The sequence below is a fragment of the Pelodiscus sinensis genome, chromosome 4, assembly GCF_049634645.1.
Source record: "Pelodiscus sinensis isolate JC-2024 chromosome 4, ASM4963464v1, whole genome shotgun sequence".
In the NCBI taxonomy this organism is placed as follows: domain Eukaryota; kingdom Metazoa; phylum Chordata; order Testudines; family Trionychidae; genus Pelodiscus; species Pelodiscus sinensis.
In genome coordinates this window covers 97,873,790-97,898,525 of record NC_134714.1, presented here as the reverse complement: position 1 = coordinate 97,898,525, position 24,736 = coordinate 97,873,790, and the positions used below count along the sequence as shown (strand labels likewise).

At 44.3% G+C, this 24,736-nt stretch overlaps 1 protein-coding gene across 4 annotated transcripts in view; it reads left to right on the top strand.

Moving 5' to 3' along the window:
- The window catches only part of WT1 (WT1 transcription factor), a 58,469-nt gene that overhangs the window by 5,144 nt on the left and 28,589 nt on the right, over positions 1-24,736 (top strand). For 2 of the 4 annotated variants that reach the window (XM_075927804.1, XM_075927803.1), the window contains exons 2-4: positions 1,170-1,292; positions 1,828-1,930; positions 20,479-20,556. In XM_075927804.1, the coding sequence (XP_075783919.1) occupies positions 1,170-1,292; positions 1,828-1,930; positions 20,479-20,556 (304 nt within the window). Of the gene's footprint in view, positions 1-1,169; positions 1,293-1,827; positions 1,931-18,165; positions 19,896-20,478; positions 20,557-24,736 lie in introns of those variants that run through there. The other 2 variants (XM_014576439.3, XM_075927805.1) reach the window with 2 other exon arrangements.

Here is a 24,736-nt window from a genome sequence, read left to right as displayed (position 1 = left end):
GATAATAGGGAAAAAGAAATTCGTAAAAGCCAACGTCCAACTGTGTGTTTGGTCGAAACGGTTCCCCTACAGCATTAGCTACACTACTGTGGGTTGGATGAAAATGGGAACTTCATAAAGAAGCGGAGCTCGAGGACCTAGAAAGATTTAAGGTGCATATTTACTCTCAAAAGAGCTGCGCTGACATCTTTGAGTCCGGGAGTAAATGCTGATGAGCCGAGAAGTCTCAAAGATAATATTACTTTGTAATTACTTTTTAGCTGAAGTTGTTTAGCTGGGTCCAAGTAATTAATGAAAGTGGGTGTCCAAGCGCCTGATTTACGATTTGGTGTCGGCCTCGGGTCAGCAGAGGTGATCCCTTTCCATCTGAATCTGCTTGGTGACAAATATGGGGTGTTTATTATTTTGGCCAGCAATTTTCGCTTTAAAGTAGGAGTTTATTTTTCATTTAACATTCCACCTTTTTATTGCAGACTCTTCGGAAAGCGGGTCTTAAAAAAAAAAAAAGATGAAAGGGTAACTTTTTAGAACGGGAAATGGCAGCTGAGTATACGCAGCAGATGGGAATCTTCCTCTTTAATATGAGCAAGGATTAATGAAAACATCCTTTTTATTACTGAACCCACTCTGTCCTCTCTGAAACATGGATGAAACTTCCGATTTTCCAGTCTTCCTAGGGCACTCACTGGCTTTGCCCCTGAACCGGAGATGCACTCAGCATCCCGCACACCCGGGCACTGCCCCCTCCTTGGCCTAGTCCCCCCTTTCAGGGCATCCCCAGGTCTGACCATCTCCACTTTCTTTTAACGGGACTCTGCCGGCCAGTCCATGTATGGCCCTGGCCTCCATGCCCTCTGACAGGGCACTTGTGTGGCTGCAGTGGGAGAGGGAATTGGTATGGGGGCAAATGGAAACCATTTCCAATGTGACCTGCAGAAGGGGCAGGGCCGGAGTAGGGTAGCCATCCGCCCCAAGGGGAGACTGGCACTGGGACAGGAGCCATCGATACAAAGCGTGCTAGTTTATTAACCACCCCCCGGACTCTCGGGGCTGGCGGGAGTCACTGGCAGTGCGCAGGACGCTTGCCTGGAGGCCCTTCGCAGGAAGCTGCTTCATGAGAAAGTTCAAGGCCAGGCAACTAACTCCTGACTCTGTTGTTTTTTTGGAAGGTTACAGCACAGTGGCGTTTGATGGGCCTCCAAGCTATGGCCACACTCCCTCGCACCACGCAGCCCAGTTTGCCAACCACTCCTTCAAACACGAGGACCCCATCAGTCAGCAAACCTCGCTAGGTAACGTGAGAGACTCTGGGTAGCAGAAATGGAAAAAGGCGCAGAGAGATCCGCTCTGCACTATGGCCCCAGTGGTTACAAATCCTGCTGGAGTCTCGGCACCTGAGGCGAGGGGTCCGTTTATTAATCCAGGGTTAGTGATGTGGCTCAGCTGAGCCTGTGGGCTCCACGTCGATGGGAGATACTTGGAGCGTCATATTTAGTGGCATTAGAAATGCGACATGGCTGGTGAAGATCTCACTGTAAATCCAGAGTGATTCACAGCAGAATGGCTCCGGATTTACACAGGCGGCAAAATCTGGCCAGAGTACATGCGTAAACTGCTTGAACGACTCTGTTGCTTTGTGCAGGCCCAACATCCTTGTGTTTGCATTCCAGCTACATTGGCAGCTGTTTAAACGTGAAGCGAGCCAGCCAACGTATCTCGCATTGGAACTTTCCCTGACTTTTCATGTAGAGCTGCCCCCTCCCTTTCCATATTTTTTCCCAAAGGGCTGAGCCTGGCGGTGGTTAACTCTCGGTGGTTTGTCTACAGGCGATCAACAGTACTCGGTGCCACCTCCAGTGTACGGCTGTCACACGCCCACAGACAACTGCACAGGCAGCCAGGCCCTGCTCCTGAGGACCCCCTATAACAGGTACCCCCACGCAGGAGCGTTTGCTGTTTGCTTTCTCTTTGATTGCATTTAACCTTGATTGTTGCACCCTGGCAAGTGATTTTGGCTTTTTGTTTGGTGTTTGTTCCTTGGCAAATGACTCCTTGTGCGAGGAGAATCGATTTTCTTTCCTTTTTTATACCCCAACCTTACATTTCTATGCATTTTTTATTGGTCTGGTCACTGATTGTAAAGGATATGCTTCATGTTGTCAGGTGTACAAGTTTTCCTTTGTTAGGGAGGTTCCAGCATGTACTTAACATGTCTGCCCCACCCTACCTGCTGTACTCAAATTGTGTCTGTCTAGAGGGGGAACAACAATGAAGTGTTCTGAGCTAAAGTCTCCTTGCTATATGCTTCAATACTTTGGGGACTGTATCGTCTGACACAGAGACACTTTCCGAAAGCAATGGTTTAGCAATTTCCAGATGAGACCTGTGAATGAATTTTCTAGGCTGGTATATGTGCTGTAGGTACCAGGCTATGGGATTTCTTCTTTGAAATGAAGGGCTCTGTTCACTGCTCGATGACAGTTTTAACTGAGGGCCTAATTCTGTTCCCACTAAAATCCAGCAAAATAGAGTTTGTCATGGGATTACGTGGGAACAGGATTAGGCCCAGAGGAAGGATTGATCACATGGGAGTGATTGAGGGATCAGAGTGAATTTTCTGACACCCACACTGCAAGAAAGCTAAAAAACCAGATTTACATCAATGTGCTTCTGTGGTAGATGGTTACCAACTGTGTGAAGCTGGTCAGAACTAAATTAAAGTTGATGCTCCTTCCCCAAAGCTGCATTTCCTGGGGTTTGATCCTTTTAAATACACCATTATCGATTCCCTTTCCCCTTTCATAGGAGTTGACCATTACAGGTCCTGATCCCACAATTGGGAGCCTCTGGCCCACAGAGTAGCCCGTCACGTACTGTAGGAGGGACTAGTTTTAACTGCTCCGAATTGAGGAGGGGCTGGATCCAAATCCCATGTAAGCTAGAGGGAGGCTTTCAATGATTTCATGTCCATGAGCTCTGAGCAGTCCTTCATGCTGTGATCCAGCCTGCCTTTAAAAGGGCTATGTGGATGGGTGTGAGAACAACAGGTCATTTATGAATGGGAGCAATGTATAATAAATGTAAAAATAAATATCTGTAATTCTGAGAACTGTGAGTTGTAAAGAAAACCCCTTCTGGTGACTCTCAATGTGATGAACAATAGGTTAAATATATATTTGAAAAGCAGAATCAGAAAGTTAATACCGGCTTTGCTTCCTTTCAGAATAGAAGTCTTGTTTTCTGTTTCAGTATAAAATGGGGGTACTAATGAACCCCTTTTCAACAGCCATTTCCCATTTTCTTAGTTTAGCCTGGGGACCGTTGGGTCTCCTTCCATTTTACAGAGTGTTTCGGAGTGAGAAGAAATTACCTGGAATTTATTCTTCAACTTTTTGTGAACTTGGAGCCAGTCCCATAACTCTGAGTTGCTAAGTAACCTGAGCACACAAAGCAATTTGTCTTTGCAAAGGAAGTTGCAACAGACTCTTCTTATAGGTTGGTTTATATCATCTTTGATCAACACTGGGCATGGAACAACACAATTCTGTCACTTCCAAGAGCCACTTCTCCAAGTAGTGTGACTTGACGTCAAGGGAAGGCGAGGAGGAGGTAATGAAGGAAGGAAAGAAGCCTATCCAGATAGATTAGCTATAGAATAATTGGTGGGGAGAATGCCTCCACTGAAACTGACAGAGTTTGTTCCTCCCTCAGGAAAATGTATCAATATCATCTGTAGAGAGCCCTTGAAGGAAAAAAACAATTTTGTGGCTGTGCATAATTGGCAGGCAGCTCAAGGCACTGACAGTGTCATCTTTGCAGTTCGTTCACGTTTCGTGTGCCCTTGAATTTCACACTTGGATTTCAGGCAGCTCAGGGAAATGATCTCGCCCGCTGTCCCATTTCGAATGAATCTCGATAAAGTTACATGCACACCTGACCAGACTGTTGCTGGTCCAGAGGGCAAAACACGGGTCAGCTCCATACAATGGAATCTTGCCAGGACCCCCATAGCAAAGAACCCCCTGGTTCTTTAGCAAGGATAGGTCCCTTTTACAAGTGCCATGTCCCTGCAGCCATTGCCGTTCTCGTCTTCAGAGGCTCACTCCATGCTGTTCTAAAATGTAATACAGACTCATAGAAACCTGCATCCTTGGAAGAGCAGATACAAGCAGCCCCCCAGTATAGCTGCAGCATTACTGCTCACGATGGGAGGTGAGCAAACACAATCCAGGGGGATACTACTTACTGCTTGGAGGATGCACTCAGTTTTACAATTATGCAAGTCCAGCACTTGGATAAGAAAGCAAAGTACTGTTGCTTGTTCTGTAACTAACTCCAACTGAAGGTCTCTCTAGCTTCCACCTTACCACCGGTATCGGTGTATTAGTTACTTACATAAGCTTCTGTGCCATTTTGCATAGAATAGGGCACAAACACTGCATCTCCAGTACCTTAAAAACTCTCTTATGGTCAGGTTTGGAATTGGATCGGTAGCTGAAACTCAACTCAACTATTACTGTTCAACATTGTAGCATGAAGTCAGTTTCTCCCTGACTTGTGGCTTGATCTGGCTCCCCTTGGAGTCAGTGAAAGTTTGTGATACTGTAGTGACTTCAGTGGGATAGGGAGTAATCCTTTGAACACTTTTGGCTCTAGCGGCATATGTATGTATATCTCTAACTGAAGGTTTACCCACATTGGTACTCTGGTTTCTCTCAACAATTTGTAATGGGTATACCTCCTAATGAGACCACAGTTTGACCTAATCCATCTGAATATAGTTATTGGCTTTAACAACTATCTGCTGTAAATTGGAATATGTAGAGACTATTCTTTCACCGCTTAGGGTAACTTAAGGTAAATGATACCTGGAAACCAGTTGTTTGAAGCTTAGATTGAAAGTTGAGATACAATTTTGATTTTCATGCATGTTCTAGAATGAGCTGTGCCTGAAAGATTACAATACGGACCCGGTGATGATCATCATAAATCCAAAATTCACTTGTTGATGTTGTTGTAAGTATCCTCTGAGCTCCCCCATTTCACCCCAGTGAGTGTATCAGATCCGTGCAATCTCTTTGTCTTGGAGTGCCAGGAGCAGGAAAGAAGATGCCCTCTTTGGAGGCAGAGCCAGTTCTCCTCTAGGCAGCAGAGAGGGTAGGAAATATGGAGTGGAATGTATGAAGAACTTGCCCTCAGACACAAGAGTATTTGTCATGGTAGTTGCTTAGTTCCTTGGTGGAATATGGTAGAGGAGCTAGGGAGAACAGAGATAGTAGGGAGTGGTAGGGATGCAAGAAACATATTCAATTAATTTCTGGGCCTGGGGTTTTCTGAGTTGACATTCTATGGGTTGCTCTTTGAGAGAGGCTTTCATGGGCCTTCAGTACCTGTTCATTCTTCACTTCATCAGTAAGGGCAGCTGGTAGCCCACCACAGATCCTACTTTGATCGCCATTGTCTCCATTCCTATTCAGAAAGCCTACCCCCTTTCTTCTCTCTCCTCACTCCACCCCAGGCATAACCAAAACAAGCTGGACAAAACCTAAGGGTGTCCATGTTGGTGTAACTCACATCTTCTTTTGGCCTTCTCCATTTGTATCTTACACCAACTGGGACAGCTTAAAACCCACGAGTAGTGCTGTGGCATCTCGCTTAGCCTGCTGTCAGTATTATGGTCCAGTCCTCATCCCTTCCTTACTGACCTGGTATCACGTCTGAATTTTGTGCCTGAGTCCCAGGGGAGGAGTCTAAAATTCCATCAATTTCCATGGACTTCAATCCCTCAGAAAATCAGGCAAGGAATTTAATTTTGACAGCATGGATTTAGGGACCTAGTTTCAGGCACACACATTTTTGGGGAAATGCCTAAATTGATTAATCTCTGGATATTTTCAGATGTTCATGTGCATCTTCACAGGCAGATGTAGTTAGAAGAGAAAGAGCTTTGCAATAGGTGAGCTAGAGTGGCAAAAAGGTACCAAAATCCAGAGACACAAAGACCTTCTACAAAGTGTCTCTAGGTATATGTGAAATTGACATAAAGGATGTCTAAACTGGAACATTGCATTGGGTTAGAACAAGTATTAACACAGAGTTAAACACCACTTGGTGCTTAAGTCAACAATCCTTGTCTAAATTCTTGTTTGGTCTTCGATAGTCCTAAGGTGGCCACTAGAATGAACCCCGGTTACTGTTTCACAGAGGTGTTGACATGCATTAATACAACATGCCATTTTGAGGTGTAGACAAGGCATTGTTTTGGCTGAAGGGATGGCCACAGAGGATTGCCAAGGATGAGCACTCCAGAAATGCTCCTCCTCTGTTGACAGGCCAACCCTGTTAACCTTTCTCTTCTCAACCCGCTTAGTGGTTGCTTAACACACCCTTCACTGTGTGAATATACATACTAGTATTCTATTTAAAAGTGGAGGTACTGGAGGAGAAATCAAATGCAACAGCCAACTGGTGGCACTAGAGGTACAGGACTTGTCTGTCATTCTGGATGCTTCTAGTTCACAATCCTGTCTCCAACAGTAGCCAATCCTAAATGCTTAGCTGGAAGGGGTACGGAACCGTGTAGAGGATGTGTATGCAATAAACTGCTCGTAAGGAAAGACTTCCCTCTATTCTCAATCAGTCTAGAGGTGGCTTTATGGTTTCAGAAAAGGGTTTATGTTCCTTCTGGTTATTTCTGTATCCTGTCTAATGTAACTCTTCATGTTCTCACTATCCTTACAAATGCCCAATTCTTTCAGAGTACTACAAAGGTATTCTTAGTTGTGGCAATGAGTTTCACAAGATAATTGTAAATTTTGTATTAGTAACAAAAAAAAAAAATGTGCTGCCATGGGGTTTTAAATAGTTTTGACCTCTGACGACAGAGAGACATCAACCATCATTTCACAGTCATCAACAGTCACTCAAGCTTCTTATAGTTCTGATCAGTGTCTGGATCCTGTAACAAATTTAATGTAAATTTCAGAATGATGCCTTTAACAGGTTAACAATACTGTTTAGAACTTCCACAGTTCTACATACGCTGCAGTAATTCACCATATGCTGCCCTTAACGAGATTTGCAAGACTAGCTAGCTGGTAGCAACCAATTTGTCCATAATAAAGAAAGCAAGTAAGGAGAAAATATGCAAGCAAGTCTAAGACTGACGACCTTTTCATTGTTTTGCCCTGGTAAAAGAGACAGTAAGAGAGGCGATAACTTGAAATAAATATTCAAGAGCCCATAATTCTTATACTGGAAGCAACAGTATCTCTGAAATCTCTACTTTTTGGCAACTACTTGTTCTCTCTTATAAAACAAGCACCACATCTGCCAAGAAATATTGTGTAGTCTGTTGTTGATGGCTAGTTATTGATGGCAAAACTATGTGGATTGCAAGCGTGCACTAAAAGGCCAGCATTTGTGATTCCATTAAAATGGTGAACTTTTCTACCTCGCACTGTTTAATGTAGTAAACATGTTTAATGTTGAAAATTTACTGTGAGTCACACTTACAAAGACTTTAAGAGTGGAGGAGTTTCAGTGAAGATTATAGCTCTTTCTGTGCAGAGGTCAAGAACTCAGTAATACTGCAGTACAGGCCAAAACAAACTCTATATGATCTACTACTGGTTTCCTTTTAAGTTCCCCTTTCGCTCCGGGTTGACTTCCTTTTATTTCACTCCAACTTATATTAATCCCCGTTGTGGAAAAGTCTCCTTCCATTTCATTTCAAAAACATTTCTGTAATGAAAAAGTTATTTTTAGTGTTTTCATTTGGGGGAACTAGCAATTCAAATAGGAATCAATGCAACCAAATCCCCAGAGACTCCAGATTTAGTTCTAATTCGAATCCTATTTAAAAATATGTTTAAACATATCTATTGACTTTGAGACCATCCTGTAACCCTGACAGTAATATATTTAAACTTCAGTATAGTTAAATTGCTGTAGGGATACCTGGTTAGATTTCCTCTGTTAGCTATACCATAGTCAACTCTTTGTAGAAGTTCACGCCCTTTTCTGCCTCCCACTTGCTTCTAGCCTGGGATAATCAGCCTTGGAGCTCGGCGTTCTCAGTATTTAAAGTCCAGCTCGCTGAGCCTTTGCATTTGGCGCCTCTCCCCAGCAGCAGCAACTTTTACCTCTGAGCTCTATTTGCAGCATAGAAGGGGGAGGGAGAGGGAGTTTCCCTTGGAACTCAAACTCATACAAATTTCCAGCCAGGATGTGGCAGCTATAGGGGCGGGTGTATCATTACTATTATTGGAGTCCCATTGAAGTAACCGAGGCAAGTGACTAGCTTCAATTTGTGCAGGACTGAGCTCTCGATGTCTATCACCTCTGAACCATTGGTTGGATCTATAGTCCTACCTGCTTTGCTCCCCGTCTCCCTGGTCTGCAGACCAGGGAGACGGGGAGCAAAACGGCGGAACATGCGGGCAGCGGACAGCCCAGACGCACAAAAGCATCCGTGCCAGTGTAGACGCTCTCTTGTGTAAGAAAGCTCCGATGGCCATTTTAGCCATCGAGCTTTCTTGCTCAAGAAATTAACGTGGCTGTCTACACTGGCCCACTTGCGCAAGAGGGATTATCCCTGAGTGAGAGCGTCAGAGTATTTGTGGAAGAACCACTGATTTTGTACATTACAAAGTCAGGGTTCTTGTGCAAATACTCGCGGCCAGTGTAGATCGGCAGCAAGATTTTGCACAAAAGCGGTTGCTTTTGCGCAAAATCATGCCAGTCTAGACACAGCCAAATAGTTTTTCAAAATAGCATGTCTACACTGCAGGGAAGTCTCAAAATTAGTCTGAGGCAGGCTTCCCTAATGTAGACGTGCTATCTTGATTTAGAGCCCCCAGAGGCACTGGGGAGGAATAACTTAAACTACTCCTAGTCAGGCAGTGGAGCATCTACACACGCCTTATTTTGAAACCGATGTTACTCCTTGTAGAATGAGGTTTACACATTTCGGAATAAGCTGTCCATTATTTCAAAATAATGGAATGGCTGTGTAGCTGCTCACATTGTTATTTTGAAATAACACTAGTTTTCTCTAAATAATGGTGCAATGTAGTTGCACCTTCAGGTAAGGCCTCTGGTGGATTTCCTGAGCCCTTATTACCCCTCAGCCTGGGCAAGCCTGCACTTACACAGCCAACCCCCCTTCTCCTACCCTCCCCCCCCCCCCCAGGCGGTTCTTTTCCATCAGCTGAGGTCGCTCAGGAGCCCTGGGTGGCAAAGCTGGTTTCCACAGTGCTTAGGGACAGGGTGGGCCTCACGACTCCTGCTCTCCGTGTGAGGATGAAGCAGGGTACTGGTGACTAAAACGCAGTTTGTTAGGCCGGGGGCCACAGTCTGCTGCGGGGCTGCTCTTCTGCAGGCGCATTAACACCTCGCGTCAGGGCTAGAGCCGGGGCAGGGCTTTGGAGCCGAGTTGGCGCGGACTTTGACGCATCTTGAGGGTGGGAAGGGCGCTCGGCGGAGGAGGCCGAGGGGGGGTCCGGGGAAGCAATGGAAGCAGCCCCCGCTGGGGAAGAGGCTGTCTCAGGGAGACTCGGACGGAGCGTGCGCGGTGCCCTCACAGAAGAGCCGCCCCGCGGGCGCGTGCCTGCCGAAGAGGCGCCAACCCCACGGCGCGCCCCTGGGCGCGGGCAGGTTCTTGGCGCGCCGGCGGGGAGAGCGGCCGGTGCCTGCCTCGGTGGGCTCGCTGGGGAAGCGCGAGACGACGCTGGCGAGGGCAGCGGGGTAGATAGGGCCGCTCCCCGGCCGGGCTCTTCCCTTCCCCTGGCTCGCTTCAGCGTCACCTCACCCACGTGCAGCCCCGGGGAGAGCCCTGGGCCGGGGGCGCGATGGCTCTGGCGCAGCCCGGGAGCCAGGCGTCTGGAGCGGAGCTGGCAGCGCTTCTAGTTCCCGGGGGGCCTCTGGTGTGTTTGCTTCCCAATTCTGAGGGCGCAGGGCCGGTGTATAGGCAAAAAGTGAAACCGCTCCGTTTTTGTGACGGTCACAGTTTCTGTCAAACAAACATGACATTCGGTATAACTGCTCAGGAATTGCTACCTTTGCTGGCTGGTTGCAAATTCAGAGGGACTGTGTTTTTTGGTAGAAAAATCTCTCAATTTGCTACCTCCTGTCTAACGGACTCAGGGGTCACAAATTCAGAGGAACTGTGTTTTTTGGCAGAAAAATCTCTCAATTTGCTACCTCCTGTCTAACGGACTCAGGGGTCACAAATTCAGAGGAACTGTGTTTTTTGGCAGAAAAATCTCTCAATTTGCTACCTCCTGTCTAACAGACTCAGGGGTCACAAATTCAGAGGAACTGTGTTTTTTGGTAGAAAAATCTCTCAATTTGCTACCTCCTGTCTAACGGACTCAGGGGTCACAAATTCAGAGGAACTGTGTTTTTTGGTAGAAAAATCTTTCAATTTGCTACCTCCTTGCTAACGGACTCAGGGGATGCTGGTGTTTTGCCCTGGGCGGGGGCCTTTTGCTCCTGGTCCATGGGTCACAAATTCAGAGGAACTGGGGTTTTTGGTCCTCAAAACATTTCCCTCAAAACATTTCCCTGAGAATTGTTCAAAACAGGAAATAGTTAGTGAATTTGAAAATAGGAAAATCAATCCATATAACAGTGAGTTCAATTAGAAAATATGAGATGAATATTGCATACGTATAAGCAAGGTCAAACAATATTAACATGGCCTGATTGTCAAGCCACTGACAATACAGACATACATTAAGTTAAGGACCATGCACAATTCTCCAGAATTGATGTGTGACCAAAAAAGGATGTATCCCATCAATGATGATCTAATGTTTTTTGAGAGTGCTATTACCTAGAACCTTGGTTATAGTCATTGCTTGACAAATAAGAGAAAACATGACTTGACAGACAGAAAAGGGACTGGCCACCACAAGAAAAAAATGTACTTAAAGCTAATAAATTCCGAGTAATAATAAGAACAGTATTTGCAAATACATTAGTAATAAAATATGCTCCCTGTTATCAATGCATGCATTATAATCTTCAACTTTCTGCCCTATTTTTCCATGTCTTCTCCCATTTGCTCCAGAAGCTACCCTATAAAATGCTGCCTCCTAACCCCTAAAACTCATAGTTCATAAAGCAGATGAATGAACAATAAAACAGTTCTGTATGAATATTGGACAAGTAAACGTACCTTCCATAATGATGTGTGTAGTACAGGAAAGTTTTTGCATGTTGAAAATATATGTGGAACAGATACTGTAGAAAAAGTATTATGGATGTGAATTAAAAGAAATAAGTAGAACACTTGGGGTGTGTCTAGACTACAGGGTTTTGTCGACAAAAGTGGACTTTTGTCAACAAAACTATACCTGCGTCCACACTGCCTTTGAGTTATGTCAACATATGTAAACACCATTCTATGAGGAATAATGTCTTTTATCGACAGAGTTCTGTCGACAGAAGGCATTATTACATCTACACTGTCCTTTGCGTCCACACTGTTATGTCGACAAAGCGTCTTGCTTTGTTGACAGAACTGGATGTAGTCTAGACGCTCTTTGTCGACAGAAGCTTTGTCGACAGTATCTGTCGACAAAAATTCTGTTGACAAAACCCTGTAGTCTAGTCATACCCATACATATGACTATGACTTGATACTCAATACTGCATTTAAAGAATCAGTTAACAAAAATGTTAATTGTCAAAAATAATATATTGTAACTAGATTATAGAGAAAATTGTATATCACTGTAATGGATGTGAGGTTCTGCACAAAATTGGTCCCTGTTACAGATATAGTACTGGGGTGAGCTTAGCAATTCTATCAATTCTACACAACCATTAATTCGAACTAATTAATTCGAACTAGGCGTTAGTCCTTGTAGAATGAGGTTTATCTAGTTCGAATAAGCGCTCCGCTAGTTCTAATTAAGTTCGACCTAGCGGATCGCGTGTGTAGCGCCTCTCTGAGTTAATTCGAATTAACGTCTCTTAGTTAGGGTACGTCTACACTACAAAGTTATTTCTAAGTCCTTCTTCACACTTAATTTTCCCAGAGAGAAGGTCAGTGTTCTTGTGCAAATACTCAAGGCCGGATAAGAACAGGGGCAAGATTTTCTGAAAGGGGGGATGATTTGGAGCAAAATATTGCCAATCTAGACACTGCTACATTTTTTTATATTTTTATTAGAACCGTGAAAAGCTCAAAGGAAAATAAAAATGCACTAGAAGGCACACGGTGGGATATCACAGTGTATGAGGAATGCAAGGGAAGTTATTTCTGTTCATCACAAGTCACAGGCCCCATCTCAGGACCTGGCTGTAGTGCGGACATGATGTGGCTCAGACACGTGCTCTGTCACTGGAAAAATCCTCTCATGTTGCAGCTGTACTCTTGACTGGGGGAATCTCAATACACTAGGACTACTGCCCAGTGTCCCCCTGAATGAAACTGGCTCCAGATGGTTCCAGCTCCACCCCATGACTCATCTCCAGTTTCACTGTTCCTTAGAAATGATTCTAATCTGCGTCTAGTTCACATGGATGATTGTCTGGCCACCCTGGCTCTGGTTGTTGCAGCTTTGAATACAGCACAAGTCTGCTCTGTGGCCTGCTTCTGTGACTCTGCTACGAACACTGACATGCTTCCTGTGCTGATTTTGTGGCACCTGTGTCTCTGGCCCTGCTCAGATCCACAGCTCAGCTCTGAGAAATGCTTTATGTAGGGTTCCCAGGTGTACAGTTTTGAACACACAGGCAGTCAGTCCTTTATTTTAACTTTCTATTTTCAAAAAAAATTTATAAAGTATTATTGATTCAATAGCACTGTCTTCAGCATGTGATCAGGACGATGGAATGTCCAGTGTGACATAATGGGAAGTGTGCACAGTATTGGTGAAAACATCTGGCAAGACTAGCTCTATGCTAAGCTGGGGCCAAATGTGTCTGAACAAGGGTAATTAAGCACACACAGAGCACAGGAAACTAAGAGCATCCTTGCTCCCTGATTAGCCTGACCACCCTGTTAATGTGGATAGCCTAGACGATTGGACTCTAACCGTTTTTCAAGGGGACTGTCAGTATCAAGGCAATGATTTCAGATTCAACCCTCTACTTTCTGTTGGTGTTGTGAAATAGCCAAGCCAAACACCACAACGGAGTTTTATTACGGGAAATACAATGGCACTGTGGCAGCAGGCACAGTAACACAGATGGGTCTGGACCCTCGCCTGTTATCAAGGCTTGGTATTGTGGACAGTGGACTGGTGAGGTGGTGGGAAGTGAAGGGGGGATGTGCAGTGGGGGAGATAAATCTATGGGTGTCAGTGCACTGTGAAGCGTGTGGGGTCTGAGGAGCACTGCAGTTGTGCTGGTGGGAATATGGGGGGAACTGAACAGTTAATGAATATGGGCGGGGGATTATGGGAGGGCACAGGGCATAGCGATCTGTGGGAGGGCAATAGGCATAGTAATTTGTGGGGGTCTCTGGGTGCTGTGGCATTGGGTCTAGGGGGTTAGAGGGGTGCTAGGCAGGGTAGCACAGTGTGGCATGGGCCTGCCCACAATAAGAAGAAGCATGATGGCATCAGCTCAGTGCCAGGAGGGCTACTGTATGTCAGTTTGTAAGCAGTGCCCTTGTACGAGGCTGGGTGGAGCAGGGCTGGACCTGCAGTGATATAATAATAAAAATTAGCAGTAGGGGTATATTACCGACCACCTGACCAGGACAGCGATACTGACATAGAAATGCTGAGGGAGATTAGAGAGGCTACCAAAATAAAGAACTCTATAATAATGGGTGATTCTAATTACCCCCATATTGACTGGATACATGTCACCTCAGGAAGAGAAGTGGAGATCAAATTTCTCAATGGCATGAATGACTGCTTCTTGGAGCAGGTGGTGCAGGAACCCACAAGGGGAGAGGCAATTCTCGATTTAGTCCTGCGTGGAGTGCAGGATCAGGTCCAGGATATAACCGTTACAGGACCGCTTGGGAATAGTGACCATAATATAATAACATTCAACATTCCTGTGGTGGGAAGAACACCTCAGCAGTCCAGCACCCTGGCATTTAATTTCAAAAAGGGGAATTATGCAAAAATGAGGAGGTTAGTTAAACAGAAATTAAAAGGCACAGTGACTAGAGCCAAATCCCTGAAAGCTGCATGGAAACTTTTTAAAGACACCATAATAGAGGCTCAACTTAAATGTCTACCCCAAATTAAAAAACATAGCAAGAGACCTAAAAAGGAGTCACCGTGGCTTAACCACCATGTAAAAGAAGCAGTGAGGGACAAAAAGGTAACTTTTAAAAAGTGGCAGTCCAATCCCAGTGAGATAAATAGAAAAGAACAGAAACACTGTCAAATCAAGTGTAAACATGTAATAAGAAAAGCAAAAAAAGATTTTGAGGAACAGCTAGCCAAAAACTCAAAAAGAAATAACAAAATGTTTTTTAAGTACATTAGAAGCAGGAAGCCTGCTAAAAAGCCTGTGGGTCCCCTAGATGATCAAGCTATAAAAGGAGCAATCAAGGATGATAAAGCCATTGCGGAGAAACTAAATGATTTCTTTGCTTCAGTCTTCACGGCTGAGGACATTGGGGAGATTCCTGAATCTGCACCGTCCTTTGTGGGTGATGAATCTAAGGAACTGTCCCGGATTGAAGTGTTATTAGAGGAGGTTTTGGAACAAATAGAAAAACTTAATGTTAACAAATCTCCGGGACCGGATGGCATTCATCCAAGGGTTCTAAAAGAACTTAAATGGGAAATTGCTGAGCTATGATCTGTGGTTTGTAACCTATCCTTTAAATCGGCTTCCGTACCTAATGACTGGAAGGTAGCCAACGTGACACCAATATTTAAAAAGGGCTCTAGAGGCGATCCTGGCAATTATAGACCGGTAAGTCTAACTTCAGTACCAGGCAAACTAGTCGAAACAATAGTAAAGAATAAAATTGTGAAGCATGCAGAAGAACATAATTTGTTGGACAAAAGTCAACATGGTTTCTGTAAAGGGAAATCCTGTCTTACTAATCTATTAGTGTTCTTTGAAGGGGTTAACAAACATGCGGACAAGGGGATCCAGTAGATATAGTATACTTGGATGATAGTATACTTGTGTAAATTACATGGCCATGGGATAAGAGGGAAGGTCCTTTCTTGGATTGAGAACTGGTTAAAAGACAGGAAACAAAGACAGGTAGGAATAAATGGTAAATTTTCAGATTGGAGAGGGGTAACTAATGGTGTATCCCAAGGGTCAGTCCTGGGACCAATCCTTTTCAATTTATTCATAAATGATCTGGAGAAAGGGGTAAGCAGTGAGGTAGTAAAGTTTGCAGATGATACCAAACTGTTTAGGATAGTCAAGTCAGAAGCAGACTGTGAGGGACTCCAAGAAGATCTCACCAAACTGAGTGATTGGGCAACAAAATGGCAAATGAAATTTAATGTGGATAAGTGTAAAGTAATGCACATCGGGAAAAATAACCCCAACTATACGTACAGTATGACGGGGGCTAATTTGGCTACGACAAATCAGGAAAGAGATCTTGGAGTTATCGTGGACAGTTCTATGACAACTTCCACAGCGGCAGTCAAAAAGGCAAATAGGCTGCTAGAAATTATTAGGAAAGGAATAGAAAATAAGACCCAGAATATCTTACTGCCCCTGTATAAAACTATGGTACGCCCACATCTTGAATACTGTGTACAGATGTGGTCTCCTCACCTAAAAAAAGATATTTTGGCCTTGGAAAGGGTTCAGAAAAGGGCAACTAAAATGATTAGGGGTTTGGAACGAGTCCCATATGAGGGGAGGCTAAAGAGACTGGGACTTTTCAGTTTAGAAAAAGAGGAGACTGAGGGGGGATATGATAGAGGTCTATAAAATCATGAGTGGTGTGGAGAGGGCTGATAAAGAAAAGTTATTTATTAGTTCCCATAATAGAACAACTAGAGGACACCAAATGAAATTAATGGGTAGCAGGTTTAAAACTAATAAAAGGAAGTTCTTCTTCACACAGCGTGTTGTCAACCTGTGGAACTCCTTGCCAGAGGAGGCTGTGAAGGCTAGGACTATAATAGAGTTTAAAGAGAAGCTGGATAAATTCATGGAGGTTAGGTCCATAAAAGGCTATTAGCCAGGGGATAAAATGGTGTCCTTGGCCTCTGTTTGTCAGAGGCTGGAGAGGGATGGCAGGAGACAAATCGCTTGATCATTGTCTTCGGTCCACCCTCTCTGGGGCACCTGGTGCTGGCCAGTCGGTAGACAGGATACTGGGCTAGATGGACCTTTGGTCTGACCCAGTACGGCCGTTCTTATGTTCTTATGATATGACACATTGACCCTGGACAGACAGTCGCTATGAGGCAGTGGTCACCAACCAATAGATAGGGATATACTGGTAGATCTTGTATCCTCTGTCAGGTGATCCTGACTGGTGTGGGCAAGAGGATATCAAGTGCCAGCACTTAAATGCCCCTCCCCCCACTGCTGTGGATGTCCTGCACTTTGCCTTGCAGCTGATACCACGCCTGGGAGTCTGCTGCTTTGTGTGCACGGCAGGGGAGGAAAAAGAGGGGTGCTGATGTCAGGGTTCAACATATACCATTCTGTATCCTTTCAACACAGGACCAGGAATGGAGTTTTCTTGCAGCTATAGGTAGTGTTACAGGGCAAGGGCATGGGTGAGCCTGCCTTAGGCACACTCCACCACCATCTAGGAGTCACCAGCAGTGACAAAATGGAGCATACATCACTAACTCCTACCCCTGGCATGAACCCAGTCCTGTATCCAAGCCCTTATCATTGCTCTGAGCACCCATGCATCCAAATACCCTGCCAAAGCCTGCACCTAGAACACCACAGTAAATGCATGCTCCAAGAGCTGATCAGAGCCCTTCTCACACTCCAGATCCCTTAAGCAAAGACCAGAGCATGTGCACCCAACCGTCTGTCCCAGGCTGATGAAAGAGACTGAGGATGGGCAAGAGAGGGAGGATAGAGGGTGCAGGATCTGGGACTTGGAGAAGGGGTAAGAAGGAAGCGGGAAAAGGGTATTTATATATAAGGTACATATTGGATTGCACTTTCAAAATGTTGGAGCCCCCTGCTCTGAGTTCTCTGACCCATGTCCCCATTGACTACGGGAGGAATCACTAAAATTTCACTTGGCCATGTTGGCGAGGAGTCCTGTGGCACCTTATAGACGAACTGAAGATAGTGCCACAGGACTCCTCAACGATTCTTCATATTCAGACTAACACAGCTACCCCTCCGATACTTGCCCATGTTTGGTGATGAGGATCTGGGACGGAGTTTGGGTGCATGAGGGGGTGCTTGCTAGGGGGAGTTTGGGGGACAGGTGTGGGATCTGCCATGGGTCAGGGGATTGCAGTACAGGAGAGGGTGTGGATGGGAGGGACTTTATCATATCAGCATAGTACACAAGAGAAAGGAGATGCAGTGACTTCTGATAGAGAAACAAAGAGAAAACTATTAAATACTAAAAAAGTGAGAGGCAGAGTTTGAGACAGGAACTGTATGTAGAATATTTCACACTTGTACACATACAGAGGAACGGTGGTGTCTAAGCATTGACCGTCTAGGAATTGGGAGGCCTGTGCCTTTAAGAACTCAAGCCCAGGAGCCCGCCCCCTGCTCGGGGGCTGACAGGCAGAGTCCAGGGAAAATAAAGAAAAAAAAGACTTTGCCACTGGAAAACTGATATTTACAAGGACATCAGGTGGCTTGTCCTGCTGGGTGACTGTTCCCACCTCTCCCCCTCCCTAAACGGGGGTTTTGTTCGTGCACAGGGTCTGGCAGTGTCCCCCAGCCCGGGGTTAACCAAGGCTACCACCCCCCACCCCCCGATTTTTCAAATTTCGCCCCTCTTCTGCAGCTAAAAAAAGAAGATTGATGCCTCCAGCCGGTAAATTTCTGCCCCATGCTCAGAACCTGACACCCCCCCCCCTGCAATTTGCCCCCCTTCATCATTTTAAACACCTCCGAAGAGGAGGAAGCAAATCTGAGGAGGCAGTGAGGGCAGAGAGAGGGCAGCGGCTACAGCGAGGGACACTGAGTTTGCTCAGTTCGGGTGCGCATGCTCAGTGCACCCAAAGTAGCAAATTCTGAGAAGTTAGTGTTTTGCTCGCTACACCGGACTGCCCCCGTCCCTCATTGCACCCCTCGCTCCAGCTCCGGTCTCCCAGGGCGCTGAGTGCCGCCCCCTGGCCTCCCGCCTCCTCCCTGTCGCCGCCTCCTCTCCCCAGCCAGCCTGGAACAAGTGCCGAACGCCTCTGCCGCCGCGCAAGCCGCCTCTCTGGGAGCGGCGCGGGCCACCTCTTGCTCTGTTACCCCGGCGCACACGGGCCTCTGGGGGCGCTGTCTTGATGGCCGGTGTAGGGGCTTGCTCCAAGGCCCATGCAAGCCCGGGGCAGTCTGCCCGTGGACGCCCAAAGCCTTTGCCCCCCCCGGTTCACGAGAGCTGAATTTGCCTCTGGACTTGCTGCAGGTTTGGCCAACGGAAACGCAGGACGGTGCTAAGTGGAGATGGTCCCGGATTGCCCGGGGAAGGCTCATTTGTAGGGCCCAAAGCTGGCCGCCCCCGACTGAGCGGAGAGCAGGAGCCAGCCACGTTTCGAGCGGCACTAACACGGCGAGCCCAGGGCTACCCTCAGCTTGTCCCTGACAGTGGTCCCCTTTCCTACGCGCTTTGGCGGTGCACTGTCACCAAAGCCCGCGCGGGGCACGGTGGCTGCTGCCGAGTGACAAGATGACAAAGTGCATTGCTTGATGAAAACGCAAAGCAGGGAGGGGGGAAGTGTGTGTGAGGGAGGCTCTTATAAATGAACTGTCAAGGGAAAGAAAGTTAAGGGGAAATCTCCTGCTGTAAATGCATCGGGCGGGCACTTCTAATAAAAATCAAGGCCCTGAAGGAATTAATTACAGCAGCATTACAGGAAGAATTCGTGGAATTGCAAAACGTAAGTGGCACAGACCAGCACGAACGGCTCTTGCAAATGGGGAAACTGCAGGAGAGTCTCACAATTTCTGAGCTGATATGCAGGACATTGTAGTAGCATAATAGCCGTTCAGACATTGTAATGAATAACAGTGTCCAGCGATACTGACAAATGATACTGCACATACTTTCAGATTGAAGTAATGTAACTTGGTTTTACATGGAAAAGCTTCCCAGCAAAAGCTGACTTTTCTAGCTCACTTCTACCTGCCTGGGCAAACCTGTTCACACCAACATGACTGACAATCACTTACCAAAGTCTCGTGAGGTCCACGCGTTTCCTTTCCACGGCTCCTTTTAGCTTAAACTAACCTATCTGCAGCCCTCAGCCAGGAATCTTGCGTTGCTTGTGAATTGCCAGTTCATTGATTGGCACCTACAGCGATCCTAAATCGGACTGGACAGGGCTAGGGACTCGAACCGTTGTTCAATAAGATTCTCTGCAGCAGATCGGAGAACCTGAATTTGCAGACTCCGGATTCAGAACGAACCTACGGGGCTTTCTCCGTGGAGGGTTGTGCAGCCCAAACAGGCTGTGCAGATGGAAACCAGCCTTGTCTCTATAGTGAGACAACCCTCGTGCGGCTAACTTACTGAGACGTCCCTTGGGGACAGAACTGCTTTTGGTATTGCAATTTCGCAGCGGTTTTCCCTCTCCTCGAAGCACATACCCGTTCGTTTTTATTGTTCAGTTATTTGTGATAAGTGTTGAGCATGATTCTGTCAGTATATCTGTAATCTCCATTTCTTTTGGTCACAGCTAATCTAAAAAACAAACAAACAAACAACAAAAACAACAACAACACTGACGGGTTTCCTTTAAAAACAAAGTACGCAACTGACAAACTGTTTTTGAGAATTTTGGTGTCTGGTGAGTTCATTGTTCTAAGATTATAGCGTTAAAAAAAACCCACATAAAACCAAAAAAAAAAAAAAAGACTAGGATTTCAGTTAGGAGCTTAATTTATGGTTCAACCACTCCATTTTTTTCTTGTCAAGTCACTTTATGTAGTAACATTCATCATCGGTCATGATAAGTGTTTCAGTCCATTAACCACTGATCCTCTACAATCTTTATTAAAATTAATTCGCTTTCTTTTTTTATAAAAAATCTGCTTTTTGCTCAACAGATCTGTATATACTATTTCAGTTAATTTAACTGCAGTTATATTTTCTTCTTTAAGAACTTTCTTATGTAACTTTTCTCAGCCATTTGAAATTGACAAGTTAAATCACAACGAACGCCATGTCCTTTTCTCGCAAACATTTTTTTCTTTAGAAATTAATGGTATACACACTGATAAAATCAGTGAAATAAAATACATTCATCTGGTACTGCTATATGTATTTCGAAAACACTTTTAAAAAAGAAAAATGAAAATATTGCTTTTTTAAGTATTACTTTAATTTAGTCAAGTCATTTTTAGTTCTAATTCTAGATATTTTCATAACAGTGACAATTTATACCAAATGACCTCACAGCTTGAATGCATGACATGGAATCAAATGAACTTGGGATCTACATTAAAGGGGTAAGGTGTTTTGTTATTTTGTAATCTTTTTGTGCATTAGTGTAGTTAACTTCACTTTATTTTTTATTTTATGAATGAAATAAGGATAATGGCATGAAAAATGCTAACCTGTCAAAAATGGGTCTTTATTTGTTTGTCATGTAACGGGTTTTTTTTTTTTAAATAACCCTTTTGAGCTATTAAAAGTTTTATTCTACTAGTAAGTTCACAGTTAATAAGAATTTTATGGTCTAGTTTTCTCAAGACTTTTTAGTCCAAGGTTAGTCAAAGGGGGAAGAGCAAGGAGTATTTTGTTAAATTGTCCTTTTTTTGTCTTTTGTCTTAACCCAATCTGTCACGAAGAATAGCAAATACATTACAGATTTTTGATCATTTTACTGTCTAAACAAACTGTCTTCATTGTAGTTTATCCCATTTAGGTGCCAGGTAAATGCAATATGAATGAGCAATTTCAATTTGTGTGAGCAAGATGTTTTTTAGTAATAGACTAGTAATACCTGAATTTAATTTGGGATAATATGAACATGAAAACCTGTCTAATTATAATATAGATGGTTCTAAGAAGCCATGTTATTCTATATATATATCCACCACCAATATGTGATAGGTAGCTCATGAATGGGTATGAAGACAAGGTAGATCTCTACTCCAAAGCATTAATAAAATAAGCTGGTGAATGAAGGATTGGAAACCATGGAAAAACCTCTGCAATTGAATGATGGGGCTTGTCAGTTCTGTTATTTTCCGCTAGTAAAAGTTTTTAATTTTTTGGGGAAGATTCTGCCATCTAATTAGTTCAGTCCTCCTTGCTGTGAGGTGCTGTCTTCATGACTCTATAATAAGGAGGTTGACCCTGAATGAAATTCAGAAATGTGCTCTCTGTCACTTGTAACTTGAGGTTGTCCAACAGATCTTGTGTTGGATTCAGCCCTGGAGTTGGCGTTTAGAATGCTCACCAGTGGGCTGCTGGGCCTACCTCATAGCCAAAGGCAGTGCGGGCCGCTGGGGTGAGTGAAATACCACTGGGGGCTGTTGGAGAGCCACAGTGCAGGGGTGGCCTAAGCAAGAAAGCAGAAGGGGGAAAGAGACACAAAAATCTGGGATACAGCATTCTGGGGGGGAGCGGAGGGCTGATCATATCAATGCTGGGATGATGAGGCCCTGGTCTGCTCTCACCACTTCAGCCATCATCAGCCTTAGACTGACCCGCTCTAAACTGCAGGGTGTTAAGGGGTCTGCACACTCCTAGAACAGTATGAGAACCTGAACAAATACAAGAGCTCCAGGCTTAAATTAGTGCTGTTAGGTCCTGTGTCTCCTGCCCTCCATCCCTTCCTCCCTTTTCTCCAGTTCTAGCTCACTCTGCTCCTCATGCCAGCTCTTCTCCCCTTCCTTTTTGTTATCTTTTCCTCTACAGACCTCACACCTTCTATCCCTGCCTTTCCTGGCCCTTTCCATCTTCTCTGGCTTCCTTTCTCCATACCACTGTCACCCTCCCACTGCAGAGCATGGACTCTAGCTTGTTTGCTGCTTGTCCAATATGAGTTTCCTGCTCCTCTGCAAGAGGAAGCCCGCCTCAGAGGCACTGCAGATCAAAGACATTGTTAGTGTAGCAGGATGTAGTGCTTACAGAGCCAGGACTTCTGTCCCTCCCTTCCTGTAGTCAGGACACTAACTGTATTGAGATTCCAAAGATGTCTCCCCAGTCCTCTTGGAGGGTTATCAGTAAAATTTAACCACTCTTGATCTTCCAAAATGGGGCAGCATTTTTGGGCCTATGGAAGAGAATGTACTAAGAGGAAATGGAATGGCCCACATCAAAGGGCTCATCTGGACTGGGTACAGACATTTATTTTTTAAAATGTGTTTTATAGCACAGTATAACTAACCCGTTCTAAAACTCCAGTGTGGACAAGGCAAGTTGTATGTTAGCAAGTGCTACCTGGTCCAGCTGAAGGCTTGGGGACAGCCTAGGTTTCAACTCAAGTAGCTAGCTTCTGCTAACCTATAACTTGCCTGGTCCAACCTAGAATTTAGTCACATGCCAGTTAACATGTTCTCAAGAATCTCCTTGAGGTACTAGTCCAGACAAAGCCAATGTTTGCTTGGCTCTGAAATGTACGATGCTCTATGCCGTTTTCTGAGTGTGTAAGGGAGATTCCCAAACTATATAGGAAACTAACTTGATCCAGTATTATTTGCAGGCTGGCTCCAGTATTTCAGAATAATATGAGATACTGCTGATCTGCTTCTAACCCTTATTTGTGAATGGTACTTGGAGTCTAGAGGCACTATATAGTAGTGTCGTAAACTATGCTTGTCAGAGCAAACCAGTTAAATGAGCATGAGTATGAAGCGCTACACCTGGAATCTGTCAGGAAGCTCCTTTATTGGAGAGAATGGGAACCCCTTTTCTTCCTCTTGAAGCCCAACTACTGTATACAATTCAAGCTAACCAGCTCTGTACCTGAAGCTATTTCCTACTTTTTCTTAACTGTTTGTAATTTACTCTTTAAACTGCACCCTTAAAAAAAACCCTTCATTGGAATATTAGACACTGTTTTGTCTCTTCTGAAGAAAATACCCTGCAAAAAGGAGAAACACATCAACCTTGACTGAGATCCAAGTTATTAAAACAAGGAAGAGGTTATTCTTTAGGGAACTCAGTGGGGGGAAAAAAGGGACACAATAGAAATATTAAAGGAGTACTGAACAAAATAAATGGTTTTACTTGTCCAAAAGTGCAGACTGTTAGTAATATAAAGTTTGTGACCTAGAAATCTTGAAAAGAAAAAAGGAGAAATCAAGATGACTGATCTATGGTAAAATGAAGCTGAAAATTTTGGTATAGGCCAAGATTGTAGAATCTGTGGAAAATCAGTGCTAGACATGGCCTCATCACTGGTAATATGAGCCAAAATAGTTATCTGTCTTCTCTGGCTGAGAGTTACAAAACACAGTACCTCCAAACTCTGTTGCCATGAACATAAGGTACTCTTCCTAAGATTTACATCTCTAAAATATATGAACTGTTCATAAGTGATTCCCAGGCGTTTACTATTTCAGATACTTTTCTCAATCTTGAAATTGTATTTTATGAATATTGGCATCTTTATGTTGAAACAGAAAACTTCATTTCTTTCCAAAGATGACAGTCCTTATATAGATATTCCCCTCTCCTCCCACACACACAGTTCATCATGACTCAGCTGAACTTTCTTTTATGCACTGTGTTAGAAAGAAGAGAGAAATATTATTGCAAGTTTTCAATAAATTGAGAAATCTAAAATTATGTTAGTGATTAGGGACTATAAACCGTATCATTTTACAAGAATGTAATTCAGTAGCCTGTTTGTTGGGTTTATATTAAATTTAAATTTAATGTACTTAAATAAAACCACTCCCATGTACTCTAGGCAAGTTGGCAATGACGCCTATAGTTAAGGTTGCTTGGGACTTCCCATAATACAACCTTACTTGGCCCTGCTTGTGCATATGCATTATGATATCTTCTTTGATTATGTGATGTTATTTTATCCATAGGACTCCTATCTTGTTCAGTGCACAGGATAGACAGGACATGGATCTGGATTGTATAGTGAATGAGACTGTTGTAGAACATCCTTCCTCCCACCCTAATTTGTTACAAAGATTGGAAGGCTGGGAGTGAATGTAACAAAGGGTTGCAGGAGGAGAAAGGATGGTCTCAATCAAATATCACTCTAAACAGGATTCTGTCTTTTCTAACTATTCACTAATCGTGTGCGACTCATTTTCTGGTGCCCAAATTGAGACTGCTGGGGCCTGATTTATATTGGTGCTGAGAACTCAAAACTGCAATTAAAATCAACGAGCACTACTTTGAAAAAAGTGATGTAAAGATGCTAAGTACCCTGAAAAATCAGGCCTTCCACACGTCTGAAGGTGGACTCTCAAAATTAGTGGAGACTTTTGATAATTTTGGCCTTAATATCTGACCCTTTTGTTTCACAACTGCAAAATAGGGAAAATAATACCACCTCCCAGGGGGTGATGTGAAGATATTTTCATTAGGGTCTATTTAATAATCAGTGCTTTGGAGATGAGAGCTTTGGAAAGCTCGTGAAGAAATTCATATTTCTTTATCCAGTGCAGGTTTTGGAGAATGTGAGACAAATAAGTATGGGTGTGTCTAGACTAC